This window comes from Cibotium barometz, chromosome 40 (genome assembly GCF_041138505.1).
Source record: "Cibotium barometz isolate CiBa-2024 chromosome 40, ASM4113850v1, whole genome shotgun sequence".
In the NCBI taxonomy this organism is placed as follows: Eukaryota; Viridiplantae; Streptophyta; class Polypodiopsida; order Cyatheales; family Cibotiaceae; genus Cibotium; species Cibotium barometz.
This window is the reverse complement of record NC_141085.1, coordinates 7,352,371-7,375,023: the sequence shown is the minus strand read 5'-3', so window position 1 is coordinate 7,375,023 and position 22,653 is coordinate 7,352,371. Positions and strand designations below refer to the sequence as shown.

The 22,653-nt window shown below is 43.9% G+C and overlaps 2 protein-coding genes across 7 annotated transcripts in view; one reads left to right on the top strand and one right to left on the bottom strand.

Moving 5' to 3' along the window:
• Positions 1 to 11,422: 11,422 nt before the first annotated feature.
• Positions 11,423 to 22,653, bottom strand: part of LOC147615149 (antitermination NusB domain-containing protein) — an 85,786-nt gene continuing 74,555 nt past the window's right edge. The window contains exon 7 of one of the 6 annotated variants that reach the window (XM_086779149.1): positions 11,423 to 12,122. In XM_086779149.1, coding sequence (XP_086635275.1) covers positions 11,973 to 12,122 — 150 coding nt within the window. In that variant the 3' untranslated portion in view covers positions 11,423 to 11,972. Of the gene's footprint in view, positions 12,123 to 12,155; positions 12,748 to 22,653 lie in introns of those variants that run through there. The other 5 variants (XR_015262754.1, XR_015262753.1, XR_015262752.1 and 2 more) reach the window with 5 other exon arrangements.
• Positions 18,612 to 20,801, top strand: LOC147615150 (uncharacterized). The gene has a single exon (XM_086779020.1). It carries the CDS (start codon positions 18,612 to 18,614, stop codon positions 20,568 to 20,570), a length of 1,959 nt encoding a protein of 652 aa, XP_086635146.1. The 3' UTR covers positions 20,571 to 20,801.

The following is a 22,653-nucleotide window of genomic DNA, read 5'->3' as shown; positions in this document are numbered from 1 at the left end:
TGTCTCCTTAGGTGCCTTGGCATCCTGTATATGGCCAATCATAGTGTCCTATATGCTGATAGAAAGCCAATACACGACTTTCCTTGCTTCTTGATTCCAATACTTAAACTCTTTTATATCTACAACAGTTGGATTAATCTCTGTATCTCTGGTGCCCCTTTAACGTAGTCCCAGTAACCTTTTCCCATCAGGAAATTTGTCAATCTAAACCTCCAAGCATGGAAGTTATTCTTATCAAGCTTCTCTATAACAATTTAGTTTAATCCATCATTCAACATCTTTTTTGTAACACAAATTTACCAACAACAGCACTCTTGCTTGACCTGCACAAACTGATGTATTTTCTACAACGGTACTATACTACACCTAAACTGTTACAACAAGTGACCTCAATGGCAACTTTGAGACCTCTTTGTAGTACACACAGTGTTTGGAAAACCAATCGCCCTTCCTGCAGTTCCAAAAACAGAGTTCTGTAGAGAATCGAAACTTACTCGCAATGCCCGTGAGTGAATGTCTAGGAATTGAAAAATGGAGGTCCAGACGCACCCGAAACGTGTTTTCGGCTTGAAAAATGTTGTCCAACTAACAATATAATTGCCTTGTAGCTCTTCTCCCGTGTGTGAATGTCTGCGAATTGAAAAATGGAGGTCCAGACGCACCTGAAACGTGTTTTCAGCCTGAAAAATGTTGTCCAACTAACAGAATAGTTACCTTGTAGCTCTTCTCTCGTAAAGAAGGCTCCTCAATCAGAGTTTGTTTGCCGGTGCCTCCCGAAGAGCTCACGATAAGGGTGTAATAGCCAACACAAAGGGGAAAGAGTAGATAAAGCTCTTATCCTTGTACTACTTCCTATGCTTCTTTTGCTTGCAGCTCAGCCCTTAGCATGAACCAGGCTCTGATACCATAAAAAAATGCAAGGGAGAAGAGAGCATGAGCCCTTGCAAGCACATACACATTCACACAAACCCTAGAAGAGAATACACAAGATGAGAGGTTGAAAATTCTTCTTTTTCTTCATACAACAAAAGAGGTCTACAAAGAAGATAAAGTGACTAACACATAATAGAGTATATACAAGCGATCCATAATGTGAACACGCCAAGAGGAGTGAGTAGATGTGGACTAGTCAGTGTAGTCCAGTTGTCAAATCTCTGGCGAAGATATGTTGGTGCTAGCTACCAAACCCGCTAGTGATATAAATGTCGAATGGTCATGAAAGCGCCTCGTGAGTATCAGCTCATGTTGAGCTTGACATCTCAACATCTTTTAATTATCTTAGGTTTTTACAGACGTCCGATGAGTGTTAGTTCGAACTGTCTTTGTTTGATTTTAGTTTTTTTGCAATAGCATACATTTGGTGTGCAGATAGGGCCATCATCGCCTTCTCTATCGTCATCAACATTGCATCTTCATGCTCATCGTCACAACAGCTTCATCAACATTTTTATCATTGTCATCGACTTTTTGTATCCTTACCAATAAAATTTCTACACTTTGCCACTTTTCATACACTTTGCATGTCTCTTTGTCATCAATGATCACTCATATACTTTGCATGTCTCTTCGTCATCATTGATCTACTTAAGCCATCTCAGTTGTATTAAGTGGTTGTTGCATTTTTTTTCCGCCCTATCCTTCACGTCGTACCCTCACTTGTGTTTCACGCACACAACATTTTTTTTTTGCAAGAAGAAACTTTCGTCGAAGCACCGTAATCAAGGATGTGTGGGTTGAAGGGGCTTGGCCCACTTTAAAATATTATAAACTTTGCTTAGCCCATTTTCATTTTTAAAGAGGCAATAAACCTTAATGGGCTTAGTCCCACTTTAAACCTTAGTGCCCGCTTTAATCTTTAAAGGTTTAAACCTTAATGCATGCAGCAACGAAACGCTGTGCAGCGCATTGAAGTGAAACGTCGCCTCGCCCCAGCCACCAAGCGCACGTTCGATTGAAGAGGGAGGAGATGCGACCATTCCCTCTGCCGGCCCTTAGTGCTGTGAGCAAAAGGAGTAAAACAAGAGCAACCCTTGCTAATTGTTGCGGTCATCAGCCTACCTGCGCTGTGAGCAGAACGATCTGGATCGCAGTTGTTGCCAGCCTATGTCGCATCAAGGCTGTGAAGGAGCAAAAGGAGACGGAGGCGAATAAGCGCACTCCCTCACACTCCCGCAAGAAACATCTGGATCGCAGAGAGAGAGAATCTCATATAATACGTTTTTCTAAACTAAATAATCATACTTTTTTCTAAGCTAAATAAACTTCACGTTATGCATTTTCCCTAAGCTTTACTTTAAAAAAAAGAAATTATCATTAAAGAAGAAGCTATCACCACTCTCATTTGATCAAAAAGGAAAAAGAGTTAAAAAAAAAGAGTTAAAAGGAGAAAATATTTAAAAGCATAACCACATTGTTTTCTTTTCATGTGAAGAGAAGAAGAGAAGAACGGAAAAGAAAGTGAAGACATTAGCAACAAAGAATCAAAAGCTGAATTTTCGGTGGAAAGCAAAATCCTAATTTCACATTCACACATTCATATAGTCACATATTAGCAAACCCTCGTAATTGTTTGTATTTTAAAATTTCAAAGCATTGTAATTCAACCCCTTGAGGGTCGTGAGGGAATTGTTCATCGTGGAGACATCATCGGCAAGCACACAAAGGTTTCATCAAGATCAATAGCAAAGAAGAAGTGGCCAGATAAGCTTTTCCTCCCTCTTTCTTTCTTTCTCATCATAAAGAGCTCCATAAATTTGTCTTGTAAATCAAACACTTGCACACCAAATTCAATAAACAAAGCGTATTTCACACTACATTTTGCTTCCATTGTATTCTCCCGATATTTTGTCATTTGTCAGAAGAGTTCATAGCACACGTTCGTATTTACTAGTGTCTTCTCCATTGAGGTATTAGGAGAGTGTAGCATTATTCCTTGTTGGATATCTGGGGAGGGTTGTTAGTTTTGTCCCCTTTGCTTCGCTTGTCCAGATATTTCCCAAACAGTGGCACGCCCGGTGGGACCTTGACTTAGTCTTGGTTCCGCGACACGAACCTACTTAGAAAGGGGGGCTTATGCAAAGTGCCAAAGATTGGCAAGAAAGCTTGAGGGAGAGTGACAGAGCTAAGAGATACAATAAAAGGGAAAAAGCCAAGCAACATAGTTCACCTCCTTCACCATTATCGACGGGGGGGAGTTCACCTAGAATAGTAATTTCTACACCAATTCCAATTATGGCTCAACCACCAATTCCTCCTCCATTCGCCATTCAATCACCTTTGGTTTTACCACCAAATTTGGCCCGTCCTGATGCACCCCTCATCCCATTTCCCACATTTTATGGGACGCCGTTGGAGGACCCCACCGCTCATTTAAACAATTTTAAAATTGCTTGTTTGACCTCACACATTGTCGAGGAAGGGCATGTGATGAACTACTTTAGCACCACACTCAAGGGAGAGGCCTCAAATTGGTTTGCCAAACAGCAACCAAACTCCATCCCGAACTTTGCTAATTTTGAGCAAAAATTCTTGGCTGAATTTCGCAAACCTCCAAACTTCTTTGCATTTTTTGAGCAATTACGCTCATTTAAGCAAAATCACCCGCATGAGACCGTGGAGCAAGCAGCCACGAGGTTTAGAAACTTTATTGATCATTACACTTCTGTTTTTAACATTGATCCACTCACCATCATGGACTCGTTTCTACGAGGCATACACCCCAGCATCCAAATTTTGGTCAGAGCTCAAGCTCCAAATGACTTGAATACAGCCATCACTTTTGCTATTAATGTGGAGAGTTCTTATCGATGTGTTTATGAGCCACAACAGGCCACGACTCCATCTTCCTCGTATTATCCATGGCTAGCACCACATACTCCAGTTTTGCCCTCCCCACAACAACCTTGGCCAACCTCATCGTATGTGCCTCAACTTCAACCAACTCAACCATTCCAATTCCCACCTACTATACCACCTCACCTTCAAGTGACCTCACCACCTCTTTTGCCTTTAGCACCCCCACCTTCTTCTAGCGTAGTGGCTCCCCTAACCTCTTCACAAAATCAGGTTCTTGCCCCTCATGCTCCATCACCGTATGTGACTTACCCTGATTCTATTTCTACCACACCAACCCTAGCAAATCACAAGGGAGGGGATGGGTATGAAAGCACCGCATCTAGTATTGGAGATTTGAAAAACATGATGACAAATTACATGAACCAACTTAATGAAAATGTGAAGGCAGTGACCCTTGATGTGAATTTTTTAAAGCGCCAACAAAACTTATTGTCTGCACGTCGCCCTGAGCCTAACCCCACCAACATGGTATGTCGGGCTTGTCATGTATCCGGCCATCTTTCCAAAGATTGCCCCTCTGTTATTTGCACTTATGAGAAATGTTTGGGTAGGGGGCACACAGAGGATATGTGTTACATGAAGATGCGCCATTTGATGAATAGGAGCACCACTTTGCCACCCCCCGGCCCCATTAATCATCGTATTGGTGCCGAGAAACCCCCGGGCCCTAGTTGGACACTTCTTCAGAGGGGGTCTCCTAGTTCTCCAGCAGTTGCTTCGTCTAGTGCACTACCTACCACTACTGAGAATCCTTCAATTAATATGATTGAGTTAGATTCATCACCCGTGCGAGCTATCACACGAAAGGGGAAAGAAAAGATTGTTGATGAGGAGAGAGATCCCGAACCTGTTGTTGCTACCCACCCACCCACCCATGTCGCTGTTCCTGTTGCTGACTCTTTACCTCGACCTCGCCACACTCGTCCACGCCCTACTCCAAGTAAGTTGTTTTCCCCAATTCTTTCTTTTGACCTTGTTTCTGCTCTTAATCGAGTAGAGCTCACCATGTCCCTTCCACAATACCTTCTCACTTCTCCTTCTAGTCGAGCCCTTTTGAGGAGGTACTGCAGAGCTTTGAGTTCTTCCCAGGGGGCGGGTCCTAATCTTCCTGTTGTTCAGAAAGTGGATTCCCTTCTTGCTGAGCGTGAGTGTCCCCGAGTCGAGTGCATGATCCACCAACTAGTGATTCCACACGCTATTGTTGATGGAGGATCAGGCGTGAATGTTTTGAGTTATTCTACCTTTTCCAAGCTGGGATTATCTTTCAATGGAGTTCCTACTAGTAGTTTACGTATGGGTGATCATCGACCAGTGAGAGCTGAGGGTTTCATCCAGGGCTTGCCCGTCACTGTCGCTGGGCGTATGGTGGAGATTGATTGTTATGTTTTGCGGCTTAGTCCAGGACCTGGCCAGTACCAGCTTCTTTTAGGGCGACCTTGGATATGGAAGACTGATTGTGTTATTGACATTCCTAGAGGGCGGTTGCTTCTTGGTAGGGGATCTTCCCGAGTGGTTCTTCCAGCATACCCTTCTTCTATTGTGAGCCCTAGGGTTACTACTGATGTTGAGAGTGATGGGGACGATGACCGAAGTTCTACTTCTTCATGTACACCGAGCTCTTATTGCATTTACCCTGATTCTGTTGAGATTACCCTTGATGATGTTGAGGAGACTCCACCTTTGGCCAGAGAGGAGGAAACTGTGAGAGTTCCTATAAAGAGGGATGAGAAAGTAGGAGTTGGGTAGTTTGCTAAGGGTTTTCAAGTCATCCCATCCTTCCACTTTTGCTTCTCTTATTCTATCGATGACCCGTCGATTGATTCACTTGTCAGATGTTACCTTTCTCACTATAGATCCCACCCATTTGCTCATGATCCTGTAGCCCAATGGAGAAGGCACTAGTCTAACCGGAAATTCTGGGTTCACACTAGCCAGCTAGCTTTCCCCGCAGGACGCCACTGTTGCATTTTTTTTTCCGCCCTATCCTTCACGTCGTACCCTCACTTGTGTTTCACGCACACAACATTTTTTTTTTGCAAGAAGAAACTTTCGTCGAAGCACCGTAATCAAGGATGTGTGGGTTGAAGGGGCTTGGCCCACTTTAAAATATTATAAACTTTGCTTAGCCCATTTTCATTTTTAAAGAGGCAATAAACCTTAATGGGCTTAGTCCCACTTTAAACCTTAGTGCCCGCTTTAATCTTTAAAGGTTTAAACCTTAATGCATGCAGCAACGAAACGCTGTGCAGCGCATTGAAGTGAAACGTCGCCTCGCCCCAGCCACCAAGCGCACGTTCGATTGAAGAGGGAGGAGATGCGACCATTCCCTCTGCCGGCCCTTAGTGCTGTGAGCAAAAGGAGTAAAACAAGAGCAACCCTTGCTAATTGTTGCGGTCATCAGCCTACCTGCGCTGTGAGCAGAACGATCTGGATCGCAGTTGTTGCCAGCCTATGTCGCATCAAGGCTGTGAAGGAGCAAAAGGAGACGGAGGCGAATAAGCGCACTCCCTCACACTCCCGCAAGAAACATCTGGATCGCAGAGAGAGAGAATCTCATATAATACGTTTTTCTAAACTAAATAATCATACTTTTTTCTAAGCTAAATAAACTTCACGTTATGCATTTTCCCTAAGCTTTACTTTAAAAAAAAGAAATTATCATTAAAGAAGAAGCTATCACCACTCTCATTTGATCAAAAAGGAAAAAGAGTTAAAAAAAAAGAGTTAAAAGGAGAAAATATTTAAAAGCATAACCACATTGTTTTCTTTTCATGTGAAGAGAAGAAGAGAAGAACGGAAAAGAAAGTGAAGACATTAGCAACAAAGAATCAAAAGCTGAATTTTCGGTGGAAAGCAAAATCCTAATTTCACATTCACACATTCATATAGTCACATATTAGCAAACCCTCGTAATTGTTTGTATTTTAAAATTTCAAAGCATTGTAATTCAACCCCTTGAGGGTCGTGAGGGAATTGTTCATCGTGGAGACATCATCGGCAAGCACACAAAGGTTTCATCAAGATCAATAGCAAAGAAGAAGTGGCCAGATAAGCTTTTCCTCCCTCTTTCTTTCTTTCTCATCATAAAGAGCTCCATAAATTTGTCTTGTAAATCAAACACTTGCACACCAAATTCAATAAACAAAGCGTATTTCACACTACATTTTGCTTCCATTGTATTCTCCCGATATTTTGTCATTTGTCAGAAGAGTTCATAGCACACGTTCGTATTTACTAGTGTCTTCTCCATTGAGGTATTAGGAGAGTGTAGCATTATTCCTTGTTGGATATCTGGGGAGGGTTGTTAGTTTTGTCCCCTTTGCTTCGCTTGTCCAGATATTTCCCAAACAGTGGTTATTGAAAGTATGTACACGTTGTTGGGACATTTGCATTTTGTGTCAAGTTTATGTCAGAGATTCGTTATTTATCGATTGAAATTACAAGCAATGATGTATTTGGGATGCTTTCCACTGAGGATAAGCTTAACAAAACCAACTATTCGTTGTGGTCCTATATGATGCGTCTTGTATTGGTTTGCCAGAGGACTTTGGAATATTGTTATTGGCATTGAAGCACATCAGTACAAGTACTTCAAATGTAGCTGTGGCATTCGTACCTCCATACAGGAATAAGCCACGGGGGATACTAGGAATACACATACATATACATTAGTGGTGCTTTCCATGAAAAGGAGTATTATTCTTTATATTTACTCATGTAAAACTATTAGGTAGGCTTGGGGTGTGCTTGGTGCATGCACTTTACCTAGTGCTGTGTAACGAGGTATGTGTGGCCTACTTGCTCAAGCAGTTAGAGTCAAAGCATATGAATGAGGGAGACTTGATCGATGAGTTTCTCATAAGGATCAAAGATCTCAGAGAGCAACTTGCATGTATTGATGAGGCCTATCCAAATAATTCCTGCTATTCTCACAGTTTTACTGGATTCATACTAAGCTTTTGCATCCACACTTTAGCTTATGAAGTGTAACCCCAATATGCCCTTATGTTTGATGAGTTAGTTGTTGTGAAGAGTAATCCCAAAAAACCAAACTATTATACATGTGGAAGACCATGCATTCATTGCCACTGAAAAAGGAAAAGGCAAAGTCTTCTCTTAGGGCGTCTATATGCCAAAGATAGAATCAACCCAAGTCTCCTAGTAAGGATGTTGAGGAGAGTAATAATAGTAATAATCCTAAAAAGAAAGACAAATACAGCTATTGTCGGCAGACATGCCATAATATCAATAAATACAAAAAAGGCTATAGGAGGAGGGGGTTGTCAATGAGAAAGCTTAGTGGAGGGAGCTTTTCTTGGTTACCTCACTCTCTCTACTTTGAACACTGTCTCTAACTCTCCCCACCACCATCTCCTCCCACCACCTCCCAACCTAGCCCACCCTAGCTCCTCCTCTCCAACCTAGTTTCTCCCTTTCTTCTATCTATTATGATTTCTCTCTCTTCTCTCTCCTACTCTCTTTCTCTCTTCTAGCGTACTCTCCCTTCTCTCTCTTCTAGCACACTCTCTTCTTTCTCTCCTACCATCTCTTTCTCTCTTCACTCTTTTCTCTCTCTCTCTCTCTCCTACCATCTCTTTCTCTCTCTTCTAGCGCACACTCTCTTCTCTATCTCCTACCATCTCTCTTCTCTCCCTCTCCTCTCTCTCCTACCATATCTTTCTCTCTCTTCACTCTTTTTTCTCTCTTTGTCTCTCTCTCCTACCATCTCTCTTCTCTCCCTCTTCTCTTTCTCCTACCATCTCTTTCTCTCTCTTCACTCTTTTTTCTCTCTTTGTCTCTCTCTCCCACCATCTCTCTCTCTCCCTCTCCCACCCTCTTGTCTCTCTACTCCCATTTACATGCTCACCTTCTTCTCTAGCCTTCTACCTCTACCCCCTACACCTTTTTCTTGGCCGCCTTCATCCTCTTCCTTCCCTTCATTGCTGCGCACTCCTCTTCCACCCCGGCCCTCCTCATCTTTGCTTTTTTTAGCTTCCAACCCTTCCTCCTACCCCTTCTGCTTTGTTGCTTGTGGAAAATTCCCATGGTGTTGAAGTTGACCGCCAGTCCTTTGATTAGCATTGACTTTGGCCCAAGCCAATCCTTCTCCACTCTCACAAGCTATGAGAACTATCAAATTTTCACAAGACAAGCTTCTCTTGCTCCAAAGCAACATTGACAATGAAATGAAGACCACTCTCATTGGGAGTCTATGGCTCTCACCTTGCGCATTTGCAAGTTAGAGACTGGCTTCTAGTAGCCCTCCCTTCGAAACTAGATATGCACTTTCTTGATGAACATATACTTGGACGAAGGTCCTTCCAAGTTGACTTCAACTTCAAGGTTCCCAAGTTTTCAACTCCCCGAAGGTCACACCTCAAGCACTTGCTGCTAGAAGCCCTATTCCCCTTGGCCCATGGAAATTATTCTTCTTAGTACCGATCGGACTTTGATCCTATGGTAGAGGATCATCGGCTTACTCTAATCGCTCTCAAATTTTTCGCTCTTACACAAGTTTTTTTGGTAGCTATTGGCTTCCATAGGAGCTGCATTTGATTTGAGTTCTTGTTCTGGTTCTAGACTCTTCCATCACTAATGGTTACATCTTGTTACAGAGACTACATGGCTCACATTTTCGATAGAGGATCAATGTCCTATTTGTTGCTAGTAGCAATGGGGTCACCTTGATAGAGATTATCCCAGATCCAAAGGCCAGGAGGCATCATGGACGTGCTCATCAAATGTTCCCCCTTCTGGCCGCTCATGCACCTTAGCACACTACACATTGATTGGCCATGGTTAGTGTTGCTAGTAGCAATGGGGTCACCTTGATAGAGATTATCCCAGATCCAAAGGCCACATTAGGAGGCATCATGGACGTGCTCATCAAATGTTCCCCCTTCTGGCCGCTCATGCACCTTAGCACACTACACATTGATTGGCCATGGTTAGGGATGGCAGGTGTCCTCGAACCCCATCCTTGCACCAGTGCATGTACACTTGGTGACACACCCTAACCCCTTTGTATCCCTATCATGATTTTGGATAGGATAAGGATGCTTTACAACAAAGTTGTCACAATGATGAGGCTACATTGCAACTAGATGTAATAATGATGATACGTCACACTTTGCATTGCAATTGTAGTGATGATGCTACATTACGCTCCCCTTGTTCCATTCTTGAGAAGGGAAAGGATTCCTTCCCAAAATGGGAAGGAGAAGTGGACCTGTCCTTGAGAATTTCCCTCCCTCACTTAATGTGAGACGTTCTCACCTTGAAAGGGGGGCCTTCTTCATAGACCACGAGATCTGATCGTGTAACTTTCAGCCCTTGTCTTCGTGAAGATTGTCTCATGGAACATACAGGGGCTTGGAGAGGTTTTTCCACATCATCAAAAATAGCTTGTGAAGAACCAGCTTCACTTTGTTGCACAAAAGGTCCTATGGACGTTTTTCTCTTGTAGGAGCATAAACTCAATGCAAGCCAATGTGGTAGATCTTGCAAGTTATCATTCGGTCACACCTTTTGGTCGCGAGCTGTAGGAACCAAAGGATTTTAGTGTCAACCGCTATCTTGCCTTTGCATCATTAGCCATGATGTCGTTCTTCTTGCTAGAGCATAGTGGGTCATCATTATGTAAGACGGGAGACACACTGGTATTCTAAACACGTATGCATAAAGGGGAGAGGATTTCCTTTTGGAGAGGCTCTCAAGTGATTGTTAGCTGGAGGATGATGGCCATCCTCTCTCCTCTTTTCTTGGTCTAATAGGAGGAGGGATGCAAGCTACATCTATACAAGCTTAAATCGCTTCTATGTTGATGATTCGGTTCTTGATGGGAGCACCAATACTCATGAGCATTACAAAGAAACTTCTTCATTGAAGTGCTAGGAGATTGGATCTAGCCTCCAAAGCCTTGGTGGTTAACCAAGTATTGCTTGCCTCTACTTGGTTCATTGCCTCTTGTTGGTACTTCTCTCGTGAATGCTTTCTATACCTCATGAGTGGATTATTGGCACATTTCCCAATCGAGATCATACTAGGTGGCTTGGAGTTTTCTCCAAGACGTCGAGTGCCATTACAAGTGCTAGCTTTGCTTGATCAGGATGAGGGAGATTGTGTTTTTCATTCCATCCAGCCAGGATGGAGATTATTGAAATGTGACACGTAGGAGATTATTCCTCGCGCTGCCCTTCATCCAGTGAGAGTAGCTAGTCGATTTTGGGATGAAGTCTTGTTTTGTTCTGGCTTCCAGCTGTGATCTTGTATGGCCTATTCATACCTACTGGAAATCTCCTTTTTGCAACCCAAAAAAAAAAAAGCATTGCCTTACAACTGAGTGCTTATCAAACTTTCTATTGGAAAGAGGAATTACAAATTTGGGACCAGATCAGTAGAGGACCGCATCTCAGACTGTCTGAAGGGCCTTGATTATGAAAACCCACTTCCTCTGAAGTTCTAAATCTGACTGTTAGAGCGTCAAAATGAAGCACACATTTCAGAACTTGCCACGTGTATAATGATGTTACGCAATAGAATGTCACGTACATGCATTAAAGCATGGTTACAAATGGCATTATGATATATACTTCATAGATTGGCTTCAGTACCTTGTTGGCACTTCAAGGCAGTGTTAATACATCCTTTTGTCAACACATTCACAATTTTAAACTAGCTTACAAATCTCTGTTCCCATCCACGAGGGTTGGAAATAAGCCAAGATTCAAGCAAATTATCTCCATTATAACTCATCAGCTGTAAGATTGATACGGCCAATTCTCCAGCAATGCAGAGTAGGATGACTTGATTACTTTCACAGTGCCTTTGTCCCTTTATATCCAGGTCATGTGACACGGATCAATCATGGGTCTGACAAGCCAATTCTCACTAGTGGAATTTGCAAATCTCTGATGCCACCTCCATGGCCAGTCTCCATAGCTTGTATCTCCAATGGTTTCCATGCCCTTCTATAGGCAATAAACCAATGCCTCTACTAAAATCTTCTGCTAGCTGTGAGTAGCCCTATGAACACTGCAACTTGCTTTCCCAATGCATGCACAAAAGCTGACTATAAGCATATGAAGTGTGGAACTATTCTATTTCCACAAAAGAGTCTAAGAGCTGCTATCTTCTTTCAGCGGCATACCATTCTTCTTTGCCACCTGATTTTCCTGAAAGTAAGCACTAACAGTGAACTTTCCAAGGCAGCCATTGATAACACGAGCAGCATGCTTATCAGAGAAGCGTTTTCCCAGCTCCACAGCCTACAGAAGACCAAGTTAGCTCTCTCTCTCTCTCTCTCTCTCTCTCTCTCTCTCTCTCTCAGTTTTCTCAAAGATGAAAGAAGTGGGGAGGTTTTGGAAAACCCAAAGAAAGAAGTAGATACACGTCACCACCATAGTTGCCAGGCATTCCAAAAAGCACATTTCAAAAATGTTTCAGAGGCCTAGAGACATCCTAAAATCCCTGTATATTTGTAGAACATGTAAAACTTGCCCATCTTTCCGTCATGAAAATCCAGCATGTTGTATTATGAGTACCTGATTTCCGATTTCTGACTCTCATTGAAGATTTGAAGAGAGTTACAAATAGGGTCTCTAAAGCCCAGCCTGATTTCTGATTTGTGAGTCTCATCTAGTAGAGTTACAAATAGAGTCTCTGAAAACGTTTTTGAAACATTTCATACTTTTGAGAAGGTATTAGCTGTTTCATTGCAGCTATGACTCACCACCATGTTGTCCGTACCAAGCTCAAGGAGCAGAAGTGCATAGAAGCAAATAACAGGAGGATTTCCAAATGGATGTTGCTGGGAGACGAAATTCAAGTCAATGCTGAAGGTAATACAAGCTACACCAACAATAATTTGGGATGTTGAGGCTACATCTGCAACTACAAAGCCAAGGAGTAACTATTCATTCATAACTTTCAATCCAAACAAGAAAAATTGCAACTTTCAAACAGTAAAAAATGCTGGAAGGGCATATATTTTTAAAGATGAAGTTTATGGGTGGGAACCATCTCTTAAATTGGGACATGTGGCATGACAGTGCATCAAAGTGAGACCCCTCTCTCTTCATTTGAGCAAGCTCTATTGCTGCAGACTAGCCTTTATCATGTTGGCAACTCTTCTCTATTCTCGGTGGTTCTCTACTCCAAGGTTATAGCTCTCTACCACCGTGGTCATGTGCACCCTGCACTCGGGTACACAGTGACACACTGGCATGATCATCTGTGCAGCATTTGTACAGAAGTAGAACCTTTTTAGGATTATTTGTCGTACGCCGTGACCCCATTGTGAGCCCTCAGTCCAAGGACAGTCAAGCACAAGCTACGTAGGTCAGTCTCTGAGCTTTAGAGGTCAATCAGTTGTCAGTCCTCTTTGTTGGGGTAAAGGCAATATGCCCACCCTTATAGTGTGTACAAGCCCATAAGTTATAGTACATAGTACACTTAGTACTTTTAATGTACTAAGTGCACTGTGTACTAGTGCAATATACATGTGTGATAGGGGAGTCACACACTCATGCTACTCATGAGTTGACTTATCCCCACAACTCTCTCTCTCTCTCTCTCCCTTGTTCTTCTCTGTGTATGTCTCCCACATAACCTAACCCTAATTTTCTGTTTCTCCCACACAACTGGTATCAGAGACCTGGTTTTAGGGTTTTGTTCTCAAGTGCTGCATCGCTGGAATTCAACTGGAATTCATTTGCTGCGTGTGTTGAACTATTCGCAGGCAGGTGGGCGGAAAGAGAAGGAGTCGAGGGCAGCCTTTTCTCCTTCAGCAGAGAGGCGAAGTGACGTGCTGCAACAGACCTTTGTAGTGGCTAAAGGCATGTCAGTTAGCGACTGACTGTGAAGTGAAAGTCGACTGGAGAAGAAGCGCAAGGACACGAACGCAGCGTTAGTTGATCCTTAGCCACAAGGTATAAGCTACTAAGCGCTTCGTCGATTTGATCACACCATCAGAACGTCACCCTTCTCGTTTCGATACCCGCAGGCAAGTCGACTTCGCTACAGGCTACTGTGCTGTACCCGACTGCCCTGTTGTACTCATCGTATGCAAATCGACTACCGCAGAAGTTGATAAGCCAGCCCAGCTGCAGCCAGCGCAGCTGCTCTGCTGCAGCCAGGCGCCTCCTGTAAGGCCAGTCAGCCAGCGCTCAGCCACGTAGCGCTCAGCGCATATAGCCAGCAAAGAGGCGACTCAACAGCCACGTGTCCTCTACAGCAGCAGCAGCTAAGTATCCACACGAATCAGCAGTCAACATCAGAATTGCCCCTCAAATCAGAATTGCCCCTCAAATTCAGCCCAAATTAGAGGTATTTTGCTTCAATTTCGGGAATTTTTATGTCCATTATTTGCAATTGAGCAGGTACAGGTGCCAAATTGCTCAAATTTTGAGCAAAATTAGCAAAATTGGGTGACATTGGTCACACCCCAGGTCAATTGGCAGGAAATCGGTGACATTGGTCACATTTGCAGTCAATTGACAGGACATTGGGCATTATAATTTGGGGCTTTTGATGTAATTGTGCCATTGGGCACTCATACATGCCGTATGATGTGAGAAATCGCACATTTGGGCAAAATTGCAGTGCAAATCAAGGGGCTTTTGTGCCGATTTGGTTGATTTGCATGCAGGCAATCGCATTTGATGCTGTGGATAATGTGTTGATGCCTTACAAGCACTCAATGTGCCTGTAAATCAAGGGGCTTTCATATATTTGATGTATATGTGGCCAGGAAGAAGCATCGTGAACACTCTGGATGCCTTCGTGTGCGTCAATGTACCATGTATGATCAGAAATTGATCTTAATTCAAGGGGCTTTTCAAGTTTGTATGCTTGTTGAGCTTGGCAAAGTAGCAGGCAAGACATTTATGCCTTGAATCCTCAAAAATCAGCTTGCAGTCAAGGGGTGTTTGTCCAATTTCTGTTCGGGACTGTTTTATGCAGTGTACGGGACTGTAAAAGTCTGATTTTCACTCATTTGGACAGCCAGGAGAGCATTTATTGCTATTGTACCTGCTGGTACAGATTTGGCACAGCTTTGTGCAAGTTTTGGCATGGCTGTACACTGTTTTGAGTGACCAAAAGGTTCAATTTCAGCTGCTGTACTTGCCGGTACAGGTTTGGTACATCATTGGTGAGCACTTGGTACTGCTGTACAGTACTTTGGAAGGGCAAAAGAGCACATTTAAGGTGCTGTCCAAAATCTGCAGCAACCAGATTTTGGTGTTTTCATCACATAAAGTGGGAGAAAAGTTGCATTTGTGCTTCCGCAGTGGGAGATAAAGCTTGGGAGAACAACTGTGAGCACTTTGTGTGCTTTTGGTGCAGTGTTTGTACATTTTGCAGGGAGTCAGGCATTGACAGGTTGCATATTGCTATGGCAACCACAGGTGAGAGCTCTTCATTGCTTCACATCAAGAAGCTTGAAGGCTCGCATAATTATGATATTTGGCAAACCCAGTGCTACAATGTGTTGCTCCAGAAAAAGCAGCACAAGCCTATCAAAGAAAGGGGTGTAATGCCCGCTTCTCTTACTGCTGAAGAGTGGCAAGATATGGATGAGCTGGCAAGATCTACTATCATGTTGTCTGTGTCAGACTCATTACTTTTCAGCATTCGTGAAGAGAAGACAGCTTGGGGAATGTGGCAGAGATTGCAGGACTTGTATGCCCAACAAAGTGCCTCAAGCAAAGTGTATTGGTTGAAGAAACTCATAGGTCTTCAGATGAAGGAAGGGGCGTCTATGACAGCCCATCTAAATGAGTTTAATGGTATTGTCAGCCAGGTCATTAATCAAAAGTTGGCAATGGACGATGAGTTCAAAGCCACTTTTCTGTTATGCACTTTGCCAGAGAGTTGGGACACATTCAGGACAGCCACTAGCAATTCGCATGCTATGCTGTCATATGCAGATGTTGAGGGTGCTCTTCTTCAAGAAGAGATGAACAGGAAGAACAACTCTGTTGGAAAGTCCAATGCAATGAATGCACGTGGGAGATCCCAGCAAAGGGGGAAAAGCCAAGAAAGGGGAAGGAGCAAGTCTCGCTCCAAAAAGGATTTGGAATGCCATTATTGTGGCAAGAAGGGACACATTAAAAAGCAATGCTACAAATGGAAAAATGATCAAAAGGAAAAGGGAAAAGGCAAAGACAAAGAGAAAGATGAAGCCAAAGATGTAAAGCCAAAGGGCAAAAGTGGAGTCAAGATTGAAGAAATCAATGTGTCACATGCAGGTGGCAGTGAGGATGAGGTCCTATTTACGTCCTCACTTGATGCCCATTCACTTCTTACAGGTGGTCATGGTATGCACTCATGGATCATTGATTCAGATGCCTCCTTTCATGTCACAGGTTGCAGACACTTGATGGGCATTGGATGAGGCCAGTTTCAGCCTTGATATGGCCTTGTATATTATCATGTACATGCTGATTTTTTCTTCTCCTTTACTTAAGGGCACTTTGCCTTTGCCTTTAAGTGGGAGGTTGTTGGGGTAAAGGCAATATGCCCACCCTTATAGTGTGTACAAGCCCATAAGTTATAGTACATAGTACACTTAGTACTTTTAATGTACTAAGTGCACTATGTGTACTAGTGCAATATACATGTGTGATAGGGGAGTCACACACTCATGCTACTCATGAGTTGACTTATCCCCACAACTCTCTCTCTCTCTCTCCCTTGTTCTTCTCTGTGTATGTCTCCCACATAACCTAACCCTAATTTTCTGTTTCTCCCACACACTCTTAACCCACTTGGAGAAAGCATCATTCAGGAGCATGTATGTGTCAACCTTAGCATTAGATGCATGTAATGCCAAGCAGTCGGCCAACAGCCGACAGGTGTGCTACAGCCCGACCAGGATCTTTTGGGGCAGCCGACTGGGCATAGGAGCTCGAAATGTGCAGCCGACTGCATAATACCAGTCGTGGGCAGTTCTTGCAGCCGACAGGGTTTTGCTTTAGCCGACCAGCATTTATCAAGTCATGGGACATGTTTGCATCAGCCGACAGCCTCTTGAGGCAGCCGACTGCTGACCTGATGAGGTATAAAAAGCCTCTCCTCAGCCCACGTAAATTCATTCAAATATTGAGAAAAGAACATTCAGATATTCAGCGCTCAGCAGTCCTGCTCATCTCCAGGCAACAAGGAAGATACTCTTACATCTCAGCCAGCATATGTGCAGTCCTTCAGTCATCTGGACTTGCATCATTGGCCAAGGAGAGTCTTCAGCAGAGCCTCCAGATAGCTGGATACTCCCAACATCTGGGCCTCCCTCGTCCTTGCGTTGGGCCTTCATATCATTAGTACTCAACATTGTACAACATTTCTCCAAAGAATAATATAAGCAAATACTCCTGCTTGCAAAGGGGGGGCGGGGGGGCTTCAGTGGGTTTTGGGACCCAATACTGTGTCGTCTTCTACATTCTACATTCTCCTCTCTCTCCCTACTCTCTAACGTTGATGCTACATATTCTCACCACATAAAGGTATAAAGAAGGCCGCCTTGTACGTTATCACGATCAACTTCAATGCATGTAACATTGGTATCAGAGCCTCTGGTGGATGGTTATACTACAGTCCGGAAAAGAAACCCAGGTCTCAACCATGTCGGGAGAAACATCACATCACGAAGAAAGCCAGCAGGAAGGAATGGAGGCACAAAGCTTCCAAACAGAAAAAACACTTCCGCCAAGCACAGACGTCTGAAAACGATGGAGCAACTAAATTCTCTGAAGATACAGCTTGCCTCAGATCTAGCACAGGTCTTGCTACATATTGAAGAACAATGAAGAAAAGACGACGAAGCAAAAAGAAAAGCAGATGAAGAAAGAAAACTGAGACGTGCAGATGAACAAAGGGATAGGGAAGCCACATGCAAAGACCAACACCGCAGAGAGAAGAGTTCCAACAAAGACTTGACTGGGAGGCTGTGCAAATCCAGAATCAGCAAACGATGGCTCAAATTTTAGCGGCTCTCCCTTAGCAGGCGTTACATTCCTCGTCCTCCACCGCCCCTACCACCACCGTCATACGAACAACTCCAAATTTTAGTAAGTATGATGGTAAGCAGGGTTGCAGGAAACGACAGCGTCGCAGGCGGAAACGCCGTTTCAGCGTTTCCTGCAGCGGCGAACGTTTCCAATACGCGGAAACGTGCAAGAAACAGGACACGTTATTTCTCTGCCACGTGTTAAATCGCCTCAACAAATTAAATTTTTTTTGGGCTTTTTCGTTTCGCGTAAGTGACGCGTTAGTTTTTTAACGCGTAGAATTAAAAATGCGTGTTCTCTGCGCGTTGCTCTTTCTCTGCGCGTTGCGTCGTCTGGCGCCATCGTCGTCTGTCAACAATGCGAAGCAAGACTTGGACCAAGCATTGTCTACATAAATGGGCAGACCACTTCAGCATTTGTACTCTCTTTCTCTCTCTCTCTCTCTCTCTCCATCACCATGTCTGCCTCCAATGTCACTGGAGAAACAATCTGAGGGTAGAAATCCTAGGAAAGAGTGCTTCTGCTTTGATTGTGCGCCACGTACTGTGATCTTTGAGCATTGCAAGTGTCCACGTATCATTAGAGGCTATCTATCCCTTGACCACGCCATCCGAGAGAGAGCCCGCAAGTGCAAGTGTCCGAGCATCATACTCTTACCAGAGTGGTTGTGTGCTAACAAACAGGACACTGCTTTTCCACCAATCACCCGAAGGAGAGCACCGCTATTTTCTTGAACCTCGCCACAATATGTTTTCCTCACCATCTGCTTCACAAGGTCCTCCACCAATAGGGTTTCGGGTAAAAACACCACATTCCCCGGAGCCTTTATGGAAGTACGTGACAGAGAAAGGTGCATTTGGTAAAGGTGGGACCAAAAAATGGGCTTGCTCATTTTGTAATCGAGAGTTTGGAGGATCCTATCCTCGTGTGCGCGCACATTTGTTGGGGATCACAAAGGAGGGGATCCAACTTTGTTCGAAGGTTTCACCAGAAGACAAGGCACGTATGGCTAGAGAAGAGCATGAAAGTGCTAGCAAAAAGAAGCAGAAGATCACTCATGCTACACATGCGTCCGGGAAGCAATCCTTGTCGCAGCCTTCGGTGGAAAGTATGTTTCAAAATGCGTCTAGAGAAGAAGTGGACGAGGCAGTGGCTCGCTGTTTCTATGCTAATGGTTTGTCCTTTACTCTTGCCCGTTCTCCATACTTTCACTCCATGGTTTCTGCTATTTCTTCTTTTGGGAAGGGTTATAAAGCCCCAAACTATGAGAAATTGCGGACCACACTCTTGGAGAAGGAGCGAGAAAGAGTGGCTACTTCCCTCTGTCCAGTGGAGGCAAGTTGGGCGGAGTATGGCTGCTCCATCATTTCAGATGGGTGGACAGATACAGCGAAGAGGCCTTTGCTTAATTTCATGGTGTCAAACTCTCATGGAGTATTGTTCAAGAAGTCCGTGGACACAAGTGGGAACCAGAAGACAGCAGAATTCATAGCGCAGCTTCTCAAGGAGATTATTATGGAGGTTGGCCCTAAAAACGTGGTTCAAGTGATCACAGACAGTGCAGCAAATTGCAAGTTGGCCGGTCAACTCATCGAAGAGGAATTCCAGCACATCTTCTGGACTCCTTGTGCAACTCATTGCTTGAATCTTTTACTCAAAGACTTATCTATAATTGAGTGGATGAATCCAGCTATAAACAACGGTAAGAATGTGCAGCAATTCATAGCCAATCATGATGCTACGAGGGCAATGTTTAGCAAGCATTCCAAGCTTAAGCTCATAAGAGCAGGCGATACCAGGTTTGCCTCAAACTTCCTTATGCTCCATCGACTTGCCAAGGTGAAGGAACCCTTGAAGCATCTTGTCACAAGTCAGGAGTGGGAGAAATGGAAGAGCCAAAGCAATGCTGCTCAGGAGGTAGAGGATCAAATTCTTTCAGCTTCATTTTGGGAGGGGATTGAAAAATATGTAAAGGTTTGTTGGCCAATTATGGCCATGCTTCGCATTGTTGACAGAGACGAGCCATGCATGGGCTTTGTGTATGAGGGCATTGACCAGGTACTTGAGAAAATCAAGGAGACGCTCTTGGAGTATACAAGTGGTGAAGCAATGCACGAAGAAATTCGTGCAATTGCAGAATACAGGTGGAATAAGCTTCATTCTCCCCTTCATGCCACTGCCTTTCTTCTCAATCCTATGTTGTTCTTAAAGAATGCACATAAGGATAAGGAAATCATGAGAGGATGGAGGTATACCTTGGACACGATATGTCAGAATGCCAATGAAAGGACTATCTACAAGGCTCAATTGGCAAGGTACATTGGGAAGCAGGATGATTTTGCAGACATTGACGCTCCTGGGGACATGCTAAAGTTATCTCCTGTTGCGTGGTGGCAAATGTATGGTGTAGGTACTCCTCAATTGCAAAGATTAGCTATAACTCTCTTGTCTCAAGTTTCGAGTGCATCCGCTTGTGAGCGGAATTGGTCTACATATGGCTTCATACACTCCATCAAGCGCAATCGCCTTGGCCATAAGATGGCAGAGGATTTGGTATATGTCCATAGTAACCTCAGGTTAACCTCTCGAAAAGATTCATCATATAAGATGGGTCCATGTCATCAATGGGATGTCATAGAAGAAGATCCCATAGATGAATGGTCTGAGCAACAAGTTGATGTAGAAGACTTGACTCCAATGTCTTGATCTATGAAATTTGAGTTTTCTTTATTCTTTTTGCCTATGTCAATTTTCAATATAATGTTCTTTAATGTCATGTTAAAACTCATCCTACCCCCGACGTTTCCTACTACCTATGCTCACCGTTTCCTTTGCCGTTTCCACGTTCGACGTTTCCTTGCCAGAAACGTTTCGTGTGACTTAGATGGTAAGTGCGATCATGCTGCAGTCATTCAATTTATTCATCAATTTGAAGCACATTTTCCATTAGCTAAAATCACAGATCCACAAGACAAAGTCCATGTGGCAGCACCCCAACTCACCGCTTGGTGGCAGCAATGGTCACAACTTCACACAGACCCCCTCACAGGCCAAGTCCATTTTCTTTGGAAAACCTTTGTGGCTGATCTCAAAGCCTATTTTCTTCCACCACAGTACATGACCAATCTTGAGGATGAGTTTTACAAACTCACTCAGGGTGGTTTCCCTGTTTTGACCTATTCAAACAAGGTCATTACACTGGCCAAACAGTTGGGCATATCGGAAGAAGAAAAGCTCAAGCAGTTTATTTGAGGTTTAAACACTACCATTAGGTACCCTGTGCGGAATTTTGAGCCTTAGACTTATGCACGTGCATTGACCCTCACTTAGAATCAAGAGCTGATGCTGAACGGAGGTAAGCCCAAGCAGGTACAGTCTACCTCAAAGCCCCAACAGCAGCTATCTACCCAGCAGTCATCTACCTAGGGTAAGGGGGCTTAGAATAGTAAAGACCAAAAGGACCAAAAGAAAACTTCTTTGGGTCAATCAGGCCATAAGAAAGATTCTACGCCCAAGAAGACTCCTGAGTAAAAAGCTGAGGGCATAACTGGAGGTTATCTCCAGCCTGATGAACAGACACGGTACCGGACAGAGAACCGTTGTTTCTTCTGTCACACTGTGGGACATGGGAAGAAATATTGCCCTAAATTCCAGGCTGCAAAGTCTGCTAAGGCATCCACTTCCACAGTAGCAACCATAGCGTCATCATCCACACCTCCACCATAAGCCTCAAATGCCGTTCAGCTCTTACCCTCTTTGAATTCAGTGCCACCAGTGGTATTTGATGATAAGCAGGAGGGTGGAGTTAAGGACAAGACAAAGGCTCTCATCCGTACCTATGGTACTTCAAAGGGACAGCAATTCATTGTCCTCTTCGACATGGGCAGTTCTGAGGGTGCCATCTCTCCGCACTTGGCTACCAAGATGAGTTGTACCTTGGTCCCTTATCATTTGGATGCGGACGGGTTTCCCCTGGTCTACGTACACACATTACTCATAAAGCTTTGAAATTTGAGTTTCAGGTTTGGCGGGGCACATTCCAGCGGGATTTCATTGCCCCCCCTCTCTTAGGGTGTGACATGATCCTCGAGATCCAGTGGTTTAGATAGTATGCACCCATTCCTAATTGGAGGTAGGACACTTTCACCATCATTGAAGGCTTTCCTGAGCCTCTCATGATTCGCGGGGATCACAGCATTTCTGGCATTCCACTCATTTCCCACATTCAGGCCTAAAGAGCCATCAGATAAGGGACAAAGTGTCTCTTACTATACGTCCACTCTCAGTCTAATGCAGTTCAAGTAACTCCCGCAGGAGAGTAACAAGTAACTCCCACAGGAGAGTAACAGATGGCTGGTCTTTTGTCTCGATACAGCAACATCATGCTACGAGACGACCTCCCGCCCACTCTCCCACCCACTAGACCTGAGGACCATCGCATAGAGTTGGTTCTTGGTTCAGAACCTCCCAGCAAGTTTCCCTACTGCCTTTCTAAGCCATTGGAGAGCGAGGTGGAACAACAGTTAGCTCAGTTACTCCGGTCTGGTTTTATTCGATCATCCTCCTCACCATTTGCCGCTCCCATTCTATTTGTCCAGAAGAAAGATAAGTCTGCATGATTATGTGTGTTACAGGGCGCTGAATAAACTAATAGTGAAGAATAGGTTCCCCATGCCCAAAATAGAGTACATTCTAGAATGACTCAATGGTGCAAAGATTGTTTCTAAGATTGATCTTAAGAGTGGCTACCATCAGGTTCGATCTTTGAGGCCAACATTCCAAAAACGGT